The sequence below is a fragment of the Simochromis diagramma genome, unplaced genomic scaffold (genome assembly GCF_900408965.1).
Source record: "Simochromis diagramma unplaced genomic scaffold, fSimDia1.1 OVJJ01000802.1, whole genome shotgun sequence".
NCBI lineage: Eukaryota > Metazoa > Chordata > Actinopteri > Cichliformes > Cichlidae > Simochromis > Simochromis diagramma.
The window spans coordinates 6,700,048-6,712,803 of record NW_024387492.1 but is presented as its reverse complement, the minus strand read 5'-3'; the positions used below and the strand labels follow the sequence as shown (position 1 = coordinate 6,712,803).

The window sequence follows — 12,756 nt, the reverse complement described above, 5'->3', positions numbered from 1 at the left end:
TTTTACTTCCACAGGAGTTTTGTGCGAAGGAAGGAAACCTTCCTCCAAACGGATTGAGCAGTGGAGCCGCCAAGGGAAAGCACACATTAAAAACTGTATAATTAAAATATAATTTATTATATTTAAATAGTTAAAAATGCAAAATGAATTTAAACAACCTTGGCCAAGGGGTAGCGCAATAAAAGTCAATAAAACACAATATTAAAAGTCCAGTGGCCTGCACCACGACCTAAAAGTCCCAGGGAGCTAAGAAATCCAGCAAGTGGTATAACCAAAGGAACCAGCGGAGTCCTCGCCTCCCTCTCGCACTCACGTCCTGATGTGCTGAAGAAGGAGAGGAAGCGGCAGTCACTATTCTTTCCAGACAGGTTTACTTCATAAAAAGGGATAAGTCAGAGACTTACCCCGGGTGGGCAGAGCTCTCAACTCCGCCCGCCACTTCTTTAAAACTGGAAATCGGCACAGCCGTCTCGTAGCCTCCGCTGGTGCTGTCTCCGCTCTGCGCGCTGGTACTGTCGCTCTCTGCGCGCTGGTACTCCTGCTGGTCGCTCTCTGCGCTGGTCGTGTATCGTCCTTCCCTAACGCCCAGCTGCACCAGCCCCTTCGGCTTGCAGGCGCCGCCGCCTGGCACCACTTACTCCTGCCCGTCTCTCAAGCCTCTCGGTCGAACTCCTTCCTTTGGTCTGCCAGGCCCTCTTATTGGCCTCTCTGGGATCTCTCGCAGGTGTGATCAGTTTATTATCAGGTAGGGGCGGAGTCTTTCCAAGACAAGTCAAGTCACCAAATAAATACCATTAAAACATGCAGTAAAACTCATAAAAACAAACCAGTGTACAATATTAAAATATTAAAAAGGTAAAACGCAGCAAAACATGCATAGTAGAAAAACTTAGATAACTTGTCCCTTTCCACCCCGTGACATATACACTGTAGAAACCAAACAGCTGTGAGCTAAGTTGATGCTGCAACACAGAAGAGCCACCTTGTCGAGTCAGGACTCTACAGTCTATGTGCATCTAGAGACTACTGGTCAGCTTTAGTGATGAGATGCAGACATCCTGGACAGAGATGAATGCTGGTTTGACCAAGGAGTCATGGAGGCCATTTATGTGAAAAGAGAACAGTTACTTCTGAACTGAGGAAGGTCCTAAGAGCACGTCCGTCAACACCTTACAGTGCGGTGACTGCAGCCTTTCCCCAAAATCGCTGTTAATAGCACTGTCACTGTTGCAACAACAGGCGTGTGGAGTGGTAAGAGAAGAACCCAATTTCAGGCACTGACTTTACTGCGGGTGAGCTTTATTTACAATTCGTGAGAATACAAACAGAGGCAGAGATGGGAAGGGACAAAAACTAAGAAAAACCTAAACTGGGAAGAACGAACAAAACAAACCTGAAGCCATGAAACGCAGAAGAAGAAGTCACTTGGATGAGGAGTCAAACATTTCTCCCACTGAAAATATGGCATTGAAATGAAAGGAATCAACTTTCAGGTATTTCCTAATCTGGTTTATTAAGAGATATCTTCATCAAGATATTGAATTGTCATTCATTTCTGGTTGTAGGTTAATAGAGCCAGACTGTATTATAAATTATAAAACTTATGTCTCCAGAGTTATGAGCTGAATTGTGAATTAGTGTGAAATCCATGAGAAGTAAATTTGTATTACCAGTTTTAAAAAAAGAAACAAAAAAAAAACAACCCTACACTGATTTGCGGGTGGAAAAAATTTAATGCAGTTTCATGTTCAACTCTATTTCTACAAAAAGCTAAAGTGAAAGTTAGTGAAAGACATGCAAATATGCTTACATGCAAAAATGCAAAAACTGCAAATAAAATAAACACATCCACAGCTCCCAATAAATGCTCTCCTTGTTGTAAAAACAAAACAAAAAAAACATAGCTGTCCAACCACATTTCTAAGCTTCTATGATGTTAAATGGCTCAAAATCCTTAAAAAGTAGAAAATCTACAATTCGATGACATCAAAGTGTGAAAGTTTGACTTATGTTTCTAGATGTTCTTACACTGGTGCTCTCTGAATAAATGGAAATAAATGCAAAGATTTTTAAAAAGAGTCATGCAAAAATCCCGAAACCATGAATGCAAATGTTTGAATCAGCATCACAGTATCCTTGTTATAAGTTCCTCTTTGCCTTCACCAAAAGTAGCGACTTGTTCATGTGGCTGCACATTTATCATCATCATCACTTGTTCAGTGCACAACAGTCAGCAAGTTTGCAGCATGGCACAAGTCAACTCCACCGTGGCTACCTATAACATCTCCTCCTCTCCTGGATATTCACCTGGGACTGTCTGGTACTCCACCAATCTGGTTCCTGCAGTGGTGCTGTCCATCTGCTTCCTGCTGGGATTCCCTGGAAACATCGCTGTCATCATTCTCAAGCCAAACTGGGAGAACATGTCCAGTCTGAGCCAGAGTTTGATGCTGAATCTGGCTGTGTCAGACCTGCTCTGCTTGGGTACCCTTCCATTGTGGATTTACTCTTTCCGTCAGTGGTTGGACCTTCAGCCTGGTGCCCTGCAAACTCATAACATATTTTGTGTATGGCAGTGTTTATGCCAGTCTGCTGACTGTGACGGTGCTCAGTGTCCAGCGATACCTTCAGGTTATTCACCTGCAGAGGAGTTTAAATCAGGTAAGAGCAAGGAAGCTGCTGCTTCCACTCTGGCTGTCTGCAATGACCCTGTCCACTCCTGCTTTACTAGCTCAACAGCTAGTTGAAGTATATCAGCAAAGGACATATTGCATTCCTCAGTACTCATCTGAGGGACAGAGGATGGCTATACTGTTGACAGAGGCCCTTGTAGGATTTGTGTCCCTTTCTGTCATTGTTTTTTCATACATCAGTCTCTACAGAAAGGTGAATCGGGCAGCCTTTTTCAACAATCCACAGACCACAAAACTGATTACCAGCATCATTGTGACCTTTGTCGTCCTGTGGGTTCCATATTTTGTTATCGATGTGCTGGGTGTGGCAGCCATTTCCCTAAAAAATGAGGCCCTGCTAACATTTTGTGAAGACAGCTGGATTACTGTTGGAGCAATAACATTTGTAAATGGTGCTGTCAATCCACTCCTGTATGCCTTTACTTCTGATCGTTTGTCCATAATGTGGCAAAAAATTGCTGAAAATTTAATACAGAAGTTCAGAATAGCTCAAAACCTGCCTGAGTCAAGAGATATCACTACAGAACCAGCATCTTAGTGATTTCCCTGCATGGCAGAGCTCAACCACACTGTTATATTACTAATATTATTATTATTATTAATAATAAGATAACATAAGATTATGTATAATGAATATTGTATCTTAAGTGAAGAGATCTCCTCTCTCCTGCTGATGCACACAGGGTGCAGTCCACTCTATCTATCACAGAAAGCTGTTGATGATTGGTGGTTTAATAATAAACTATGAGGTTAAGCAACATCTCCTGTCAAATTGACTGTGTGCTAAACCTGATTTTTCCAAAACCAAATCAATGAGTTTTGCTGCCTAACCTAACCAACCACAGTCTACCAATGCTGAAAGCAGCCAAAAGGCCCCAGTATACCCACCACAATGGTCGCTTTCCCCACTGCTGCAACCTCCCTTGTGTTGCAGGACAATTTTCACATCACATCCTGTGTCATGAGACACAATCCTTGCTGTGGTCTGGATCTTTGCACCTTGGCACAATGCGCTGCGGTTGGTTGAAGACACGAGTGCACAATCGTACCGTTCTTTACAGCCATTTTAATGACAATCCTGTTAACTGTTAACTATACCTTTAGATAATTTTAGGTGATGTATGAATAAAGTAAATGAAGTAATTTCCATGTTGCAAGTCATTTAAATTTTTTTATTGGCTTCATTGGCTTATATACTGTTACAGTCCTGAGTTCAATTCTAACATGTTTTCCCTGTGTTTGGATGGGTTCTCTCTGGGGACTCCGGTTTCCTTCCCCAGTCCAAAGACATGCAGTTAGTGGGGATAGGTTAATTGGAAACTCTAAATTGTCTATAGGTGTGAATGTGAGTGCAAATGGTTGCCTGTGTCTATGTGTTAACCCTGCGACAAACCTGTCTGTACCCTGCCTTTTGCCCTAATCCGTTATTTTAAAAGACAGATCAAACATGTTTTTTATTTTGAGTGAAAACTGTAAAATGTACTTTTTGTTATATCAAATCATATGTTTGAAAAATAGGCAAGTAGACTATAAAGTTTCGCACTGTTAGTACCTATCCTCTGAAGCTGTAACAAAGGCAGTGATTAATAGAGCGTGTACTGTGTCGCCCTTTGCTGGTGTTGAGTGGTACTGCATCATACAGTGCAACCGGTGAATCTGGTACTCTGAAGAGCTCCTTTCCTTGTTTCTGTTTGCATGTACAGTGAGTTCAAGTTAAGCTGGAAATCAAAGAAACAAGGAAGTTTTTGTGTCTGTAATTAGAAAGGGGCCTCAGTTTATTTTGGGTGATTTGTGGTGAAGCAGAAATCAGTACACTGGTTCATGCTGCTGCTGAAGTCTAAAGAGCTCGAGTATATGCTGAATGTCCTGTATATTATTTCCAAAAAGTCACTGTATCTTTATCCAGTGTAGCATAACAAAATTTTGAAAGAAATATAAAAGAAGTATAAAATGTGGATGAATGTGAAATATGAAGGATACATCAATATATTGATCTCAGTGACCCTCGGGGCTCAGACTTGTCTGCTTTGGTTTGTATCAGCAATTTTATTTCATTTCTTTACAGCAAGAATTACACAAGAAAACGTGTTTGTTGCATCAACACTGTCAAAAATCATCAAAAGTACAGTAATAAAAAATCCATACATATGTTATGTAGACCAGTATTTCCTTAACAAGTACAACTAAAACCAACTTCTCTAAATAACCCAATAAATGGCTGAACAGGATACAGATCCAGAATCAGAGACAAATGCAGCAGTCTTCAACTCAAGGTTGGTCTGTCAAACTCTCATTGAAGAGAGAAGCTGATTTCAGATCATATTTTTTTCACATTTTTACAATTTATTAAAAGCTGCAGCTCTTTTAAACCCACAATCCTATTATATACAATTTAGAAATAGAAAACACAATAACTGTTGCTAAAATTGAAATTAAAATGTCTTAAATAATAAAAAGAAAAAAAAAACTCATCCGCTCCTTGTCTGTGCTTAAGGTTCATGACTTCAGCCTTTGCAGTTAAAAGTTGCAGTTAAGTTTAAAGACATCACTATTATTCTAACCTCCAACCAGACTGTGGCAGTGGGATTGCATTATGGATCATGTAGGTATTATGTTTTCACATTATTTGATGAAGAATTCTTTTATGGAAATGTTTTACTGGAAACTCTGCTTCTTTTATATGTAAATCAGTATTGTGAATGTATCTGTAAAGAAAACATCCTCAAGTTTTCTTCTTTCTTCCTAGAATGATCTTAAGAACATCTAAAATTGGATACACTGAGAAATATTCAGCTCCATTCTGACATATTGCACTTTGAAGATGCGATTACTTTTAAAAATACTTCTACTAAAATGACTTTTGGGGGGGTGGGTTGTGGGGCTTGTCTATACAAAGCTTCTAAAGCTCTATTTTATTTTATTTTTTTTAATCAAGGATTAATTGTTTAGCACCAATGATGAGACAGTTCTCTACAGGTTTTATACACAGTGTCCCTGATCTTTGAGTCCCTTTAAAGGTGTCTTCAGCTCTTTGCCTCTCACATACCCTCTGCTCTGTCTCTCTGTATCTTCAGACCTCTTTACAAAGACTTGGATCTCCATGGATCCAGTGGCAGATCTGGGCGTATTTAGGAGGTGTGATCCTCACTGCAACATTAAAGTCCCTCTGCTCACCCCCCTCCATCTTCACCCAATGATGGCCTGAAAACACTCCAATCACCCTCCTCTTCCACTTCCCCTTGCTGCCTGTGTGTCCCGCTTCCTGCCTGAGTCGGATGTAAACACCCGCCCCTGTAGCACCGGTCTGCGCGTCGCAGTGCTGATACATCAGATCATCAGACTCCTTTGCCACTGAGCAGAAGCGATAAACCACCCTCTCATCTCCGATGCCGTCAGGCAGGTTTTTGTCAGCATCATAGCCTGAGAAGTGGATCCTTGTGAGGGGTGCAGTCGAGGGTGCTACTCCGAGCTCCATGTGCTTTTGCTTTACTGGTCGTTTCAGCTCCAGAAGGGCGTAGTCATAGTCGGGGGAAAGAGAATTAGTAGAGTTCTGGGTGTGGATCCATCCTTGAGGGATTTTTGTTTGCTTAACTCGAGTCCAGCGAAACACTGGTTCCTGTGTGGCCCCAGTACTGCGGCGTACACGATTGAGGCCTTTTCGTCTCCCTCTTCTCTCAGACTTTTTGTCTCCACCATCAGCTGTTCCCTCCTCAGCCCTTTTTCTCCCTCTACGTCTTCTACCTTCAACTCCCTTTCTCCCTCTCTCCCCAACTAAACTATTTATCTCCCCACCTCCATCCATTAGCTGCTTCTCTCCTTCCTTCTCACCTTTCTCAGCCCCTCCTTTCCTTCCTTGTCTTCTCCTCCCTCCTCTTCTCCTCCCCCCACTTCCTCTTGTAGTTTTCAGCTGTAACAAACCTACTCTAACCTTCCTGGCACCCTCCAGGTAGTCCCTGCCATCATGGATGCAGTGTGCTGCTGTTAGCACATGTTTTGAAGATATCAGGACTCCAGAACAGCCCGTAGAGATGCGGACTGCAGTAGAGAACGGGTAGTTGGTGATGAAATGGGAGTCTGAGATCACAAAACGACCATCTGCTCCATAAACCTGCCGTTTCCTGCGGGGAAGACCTGTTGAATGTGCCGGTGGTCTTGTAGACATCTTGTTGATTCCCTGCAAACTCATGTCTGTATGTGTGCGAGTGCCATTTTCATACAGCGTCTCATATCCCAGATTTCTCTCTTGCTCAGTTTGGTCTACAGGTGGTAGGGTGCTTTGACATTCTATTCCACAGAGCATCTTTGCTGCTCTTCTTTCTAATTCTTCTTTTTCCTCTTCCTGCCCTGTGAACAAAGGTGTTCTTAAAAGTGCTGTGCGTGTGGCCACCAGCTCAGGAAGGCTCTGTCTGGTCCACCTGTGCACCTCGTTGCTCTCACTGTTGCCAAAAACACCAGAAGCTGAAAGTGCAGCTACACAGAGCAGCACACACTTCAAATGAGTCAGGGCCATCCCGCTGAAAATACAGTAAAAAAAAAAATTTGAGAGTTGGAGAGAAATACCAAAGATTTTTACACTGAGGCTAGGAGTTAAACGTCCAGCAGATGGCGCACAAGCTTTTCGTATGAATTGAAAATAGCTCGGCAGCTAAATGTTTAAGATTTCACTTTAAATTGAAATTACATGTTAGTTATTTCCGTTAACTTTGAAAAGTATTTCTAATCTAATCACGAAATATAATCATTACCTTTCCTATAAAACCGAAAACATATTTTCTGGATCCAAACTAATGTATTTATTGCAAAGTTAAGCAGGTCAATAACAAACAACGTGAAAGCTATGAAAATAAATCGGCATAACCCGTAAATTTAAAAATATATACATTTTTACAGATAAATTTTAAAGAAGGACATATTAATGTAAATAAGCTAATGTGACCTTTTCGTTGTTAGCGGCATGAAAAAAATGAAAAATATAAAACATTCCTACCTGCAGATAAAATAAATAAGCACTCCCATTTAGCGTTGTCCTTACTGTGGATTAAAAAAAAAAACTCTCTCTATCCGAAATACTTCCCGCAGACTGCTTCCATCATTTGCTGAGCTCAAAGGAAAAAAAGAGGGGGATCGCAATGAGAGGCAGCGTGCAGGGTCCTCATAGGCATCCACATCCCACTCCGATCTATAAAAAAAAAAGTCAGCACCAGGCATGCAGAGGGATGAACCAGCCCAGCAGCACGAAGGCTTTTGTATTTTTAGCAAGTGATGACATCATGTTTGAGGTCAAAGTTGCAGTCGTGTGGACACAGATTCCGGTTTATGTTGCTATTTCGTTCTTTTAGAACTGTATTTAAACATAAACATTTATTGCTCTTACATATAAATCAGCCTCGAGAAACTTTGAGTGTAGGTTTATGTGTGGGGTGTGTGTGTGTGTGTGTGTGTATTAAATGTATTTCAAGCGACCTATCAAAGTGTTTCTAGACATGAGTCCAGTGCAGCTCTTACCTGTAGTTTAACCCCTGCTGTTCATGTCAACAAAGACTCTGCTACAGGCAATTACAGTATTCCTATCCTATTAGTTGCTGCTGCAGAGATTTTATTCTTGTGTTATTGTGTTATTCTCATGTTTTGTCAACCTTTGTTGACCTCTATGAAGTCAAAATAGCCTGACCAGTTCCGAGGAAAGTGGAAAACATCCAGTTCTATGACGTAAACGCTGAAAATTAGTTCTCAGTCTTTATACATGTGAAATCTATACTTCCTTGGTGTTGTTCCATCTGTTGTGACAATGTGATACTAAGGGATTAATCCTCATTTGCATTAGCATCACAGTTTCCTTGTTATTAGTTCCCCTTTGATTCATCAAAAGGTGAACACCTTCAACATTTATCATTATTAGTGCGTGCCACTCACACCAAGTTTCCAGCATGGCACAAGTCAACTCCACCACGGTTACTTCTAACATCTCTTCCTCTCCTGGAGATTCACCTCATCCTTCTTTGGACTCCAGGAGTCTTGTTCCTGTAGTGGTGCTGTCCATCTGCTTCCTGCTGGGATTCCCTGGAAACATCGCTGTCATCGTTCTTAAGCCAAACTGGGAGAACATGTCCAGTCTGAGCCAGAGTTTGATGCTGAATCTGGCTGTGTCAGACCTGCTCTGCCTTGTTACCCTTCCACTGTGGATTTACTGTTTTCTCTATGGCTGGACCTTCAGCTTGGTAGCCTGCAAGCTCATAACATACATTGGGTACTGCAGCATTTATGCCGGTCTGCTGACTGTGACTGTGCTCAGTGTTCAGCGTTACCTTCAGGTGGTTCACCTACAGAGGAGTTTAAATCTAGTGAAAGCAAGGTTGCTGCTGGCTCCTCTCTGGCTGGCTTCGATGACCCTGTCCATCCCTGCTTTAGTGGTTCGATGGCTGGACAAAGATCAGCACTGGACACGTTGCAAACCTCACTACTCCTCCAAGGGTCAGAGGGTAGCTGCGGTGTTGACAGGACTCCTGGTAGGAGTTGTGTCATTTTCTGTCATGGCTTTTTCATACATCAGTCTCTACAGAAAGCTGAATCAAGCAGCCTTTTTCAACAATCCACAGACCACCAGACTGATTACCAGCATCATAGTGACTGTATTTGTCCTGTGGGTGCCATATCGTGCCATGAATGTGGTGGAGATTGCAGCTGTTTCCCTCGATAACAAATCCTTGTTAAAGTTTAGCGAGGACACCTGGAACGCTTTTGCCTTCTGTAACATTTGTAAACAGTGCCGTAAATCCACTCCTTTATGCCTTTACTTCTAATCGTTTGTGCAGTCTTTGCCAAAAAATGCTGAACATTTAGTGGAGAAGTTCAGATTTCCCCAAAATCTGTCTAAGTCACAGATGTCACTGAAGAAGCAGCACCTCAATGTTGAACATCTTTGGAGAATAATTTTTGCCCTGCTGATACTGGAAATAATATTTTGAGTCAAAATATCTCCTCTCTTCTTCTGATACGCACAGGGTCCTCTTTATTTGTCACAGCCAACTGTTGGTGATTGGTGGTTTAATGATGAATTTCAAGGTTAAGCAACATCTCCCCTCAAATCAATTGTGCGCTGATTACATCTGGTCCTCAGCCAGAGCTTAAAAACACATGATTGTTGAAAAGGAATGAGGCAAACATTCAATAGAATCAAAGTACCTATCCAAATTACATATAATTACAAAGAATTTCATCTGAAATTATAATGTAATCTCCATTAATCTGAGACAGCTGGGAAATTGAAGTAATCATATCAATGACAGTGACACCAGCTGATATCAACCATCACTGGCTTGATGACAATCAAAGCAGTTTCTACATGTTTTAATTTTCTCATGTTGAGTTTGGGTGTTTTGTGGACTTTATATCCATCAGCCGGTCAGAAGAAACAACAATTAATGAAAAGACTGAATAAATGTTTTCACTGGAGCTCCCTTCATCAACAGGAACAGCCTTCTGTCTGTGATATTACCAACAGAAAGGACAGAGTGCTGCTCTAATACAGCAAGCAGATGTGTGTAAACTCAGTTATCCTTCCATTACTCATCATTTCACATTTATTTTGTTAATACATTTGTTTTTTATTCATAGGCATTTTAAAATAGTATGAAAACAGGCACATTGTACCATGCCATTAAAAGCATATAAAGGGAATTTTAAAATTCAAAATGAATGGTTTTACCAAAAGTGTAGTTATCACAGGAAGAGGAAGTACCTGTATGTTCTTCCTATTAAGAGTGGGAACACAACGAAAAAATGATTTCCCCATAGCTTTAAATGTTCTGTAATAGTTTAAATGTTTATTAGAGAAAGTTTTGTGAATTCTGAATGTTTATATTTATCTAAGTTCATGAGGATTTGATGAGAACACTGAAAGCACCTTCATTTCTGTACTGTAAATGCAAAGCTAGCAGCTGGCTAGCTAGAGACCGACCCAGGTTCAGGTTACCTAACTCAACAATAAGGTAACATATTTCTCAAATACTATATAGTATCATTATGGGTACAAAAAAGTACTTAAATGATCTCCTATAATTCTCGATTATATTTAATACTGATGTGATATATTATAAATTAGCTCTAGTTTGTTCCAAAACCATTGCATAGTTTTAGTTCCACAGTTTATCATATTATACAAGTGTGTTACGCACACATATACTGTTACAAGGTAACTGTGTGTGTGTGTGTCCGCTTCATAGTAGTATATATAACCCACAGTTCAGCAAAGATGACTTCCAGAGAAATTGATTTGTATTTTTAAAGGCTTCATTTTGTTACTTCCACAGCATCTGTGATTATATTTGTGGAAATTCTCAATAAAACTCTGCATTGTTCTTCCACTGAAATGTTTCAGGATATTTGCACTGATATGTTTGATTAGCCAAGTCACCCTTTTTATGCTCTCAGGCTTTATGGGCAGCTGTCTTGTTCAACCTGTAACCTCAGTACAAAACTCTGTCTAGACACTACTGGTAAATCCATCCCACCCAAAGGGTCAGGACTACTGCGGGAGAGAATGTGGTTGGTGATTCAGTGTTTCCCCCAGCTGTTCCTTTGGGCCCAGGCGGGGTTTTCTCCTGCCTCTTGTAAGGAACAGAAGAAACTCTTTCCCATCCAAGTTTGACTTGCCTGGTCTCTGTGCACCCCTGCCAAGATGCTCATTAAAGATTTTCACAACGTGTAACACACACTTTTGGTAATCAAAAGGGGGTTTTCTGGACTGGCAAAGAAAGAAAACATACAAAGCTGAATCATTTTTAACCTTGGATGCAAAGTCTTGAATACAAAACAAAATGACAAAAGTTGATAACTAAACATATCTTGGCAAGAAGTCTGAGAGCAGAAGAAACCAAACAATGTATAAAAAATAATAATATAACATTTATTTTAGTCAAATTTAGTCCTTTAACTCCTCACTGATCAATAATGCAAAGTTATAAAAAGTCAGCATCATCCGTCTGCTCTCCTAAAGAAAATACTGAAAAAAAAATTAGGGGAGGACCAAAACAAACTTACTATTAAAAACCATTACAAGCTATTAAAAAAATAAAGAAAACATCAAATTTAAATGTTATTACATGGTCATGTTTGCTATTTTATTTCATCTAACTGGGACAGTTGCCAGGGGCCAGGTTCAGCTTATTGGTGTGGGCATCCACAACAGTCCCAGTTTCTTATGTGAGCCAATTTTCTCATTGGGAAAATTTCATTCTCGCCCTTGACACATCTAAAGGGTCACAGAAAAAGGCTTAAAGTGATGTAGTGACTACAGACTGCACAATATCAATGAAAACTCAGTGATTTGTGACAACGAGAGGCAGAACAATTGTTAGCGATGCAAAGTGGGATCAGCTTGATTGCTGAAGTGACTGCCCATAGGAGTGAATGATACCACTGACTGACAAGTGTTTTAACACATCACAGGTTTACCTTCATGACCAGAGCTTGAACATCCAATAGCAATTTAACCTTTAACTACAAAGCGATGAGAGCGACTCACTTCATATATGGACAAAGCTTTGAAGGGGACATTACAATGATTCAAATGGGGCTAAAGTGATCCTCGACTTAAAGAGAATCATAAAGGACTATAAAGTGTGAAGACTGGTTCCTTCTTAGATCTCTCCATGCTACCATTTAACCCTTAAGTGTCAAAAACTAAGGCAGCTAGCTCCTGACTGTAGCACGGTCTTCTAAAATAATATTTCTATTTTTAAACCGATGATTAAATGAAGTAGAGAAATAAGAAACAAAGCCATTGACACAAAGGTCACGGTTTCTCAATATGAAATTATCAAATGTATTCATTAAGTGAGGTCCAGTCTAGGGGAGCTAGAGATAACAGGCAGTTTATGTGCCTGGGACAATTGATGACTCACTGTTGTCCTGCTCAGTGTGCTATCTTCTCACGGCATCTCAGATTTGCTTTTCTTTCCCCCACATCCCTCAATTACTAATCTCTCCTCTGCTGTCCAGCCCTTTATGTAACTCTCTTTCTTTTTGTCTTCCAATTCCTCCCTCCCGAGAACAACCGTGCTCT

The 12,756-nt window shown here is 40.6% G+C and overlaps 2 protein-coding genes and 1 pseudogene across 2 annotated transcripts; 2 read left to right on the top strand and 1 right to left on the bottom strand.

The window, feature by feature from the left end:
- Nucleotides 1-1,912: 1,912 nt before the first annotated feature.
- LOC120725321 lies at nt 1,913-3,253 on the top strand (annotated as a pseudogene).
- A 1,466-nt stretch (nt 3,254-4,719) lies between these two features.
- Nucleotides 4,720-7,886, bottom strand: LOC120725320 (serine protease 23-like). Its single transcript, XM_040018133.1, has 2 exons — nt 7,681-7,886; nt 4,720-7,207 (listed from the first exon to the last, which is right to left on the bottom strand). The coding sequence occupies exons 1-2, from the start codon at nt 7,707-7,709 to the stop codon at nt 5,764-5,766; spliced, it is 1,473 nt and encodes a 490-aa protein (XP_039874067.1). The 5' UTR covers nt 7,710-7,886; the 3' UTR covers nt 4,720-5,763.
- Nucleotides 7,887-8,267: 381 nt separating this feature from the next.
- LOC120725517 (leukotriene B4 receptor 1-like) lies at nt 8,268-9,493 on the top strand. Its single transcript, XM_040018506.1, has one exon. It carries the CDS (start codon nt 8,621-8,623, stop codon nt 9,491-9,493), a length of 873 nt encoding a protein of 290 aa, XP_039874440.1. The 5' UTR covers nt 8,268-8,620.
- The last annotated feature ends 3,263 nt before the right edge of the window (nt 9,494-12,756 follow it).

What these genes read in the sequence shown, in the direction of transcription:
- LOC120725517 (XM_040018506.1), top strand. Translation starts at nt 8,621, where the DNA reads ATGGCACAAGTCAACTCCACCACGGTTACTTCTAACATCTCTTCCTCT.
- LOC120725320 (XM_040018133.1), bottom strand. Translation starts at nt 7,709, where the DNA reads ATGGGAGTGCTTATTTATTTTATCTGCAG. An exon ending in CTTATTTATTTTATCTGCAG is followed by an intron (nt 7,208 to 7,680) that starts GTAGGAATGTTT and finishes CTGTATTTTCAG; the next exon opens with CGGGATGGCCCTGACTCATT.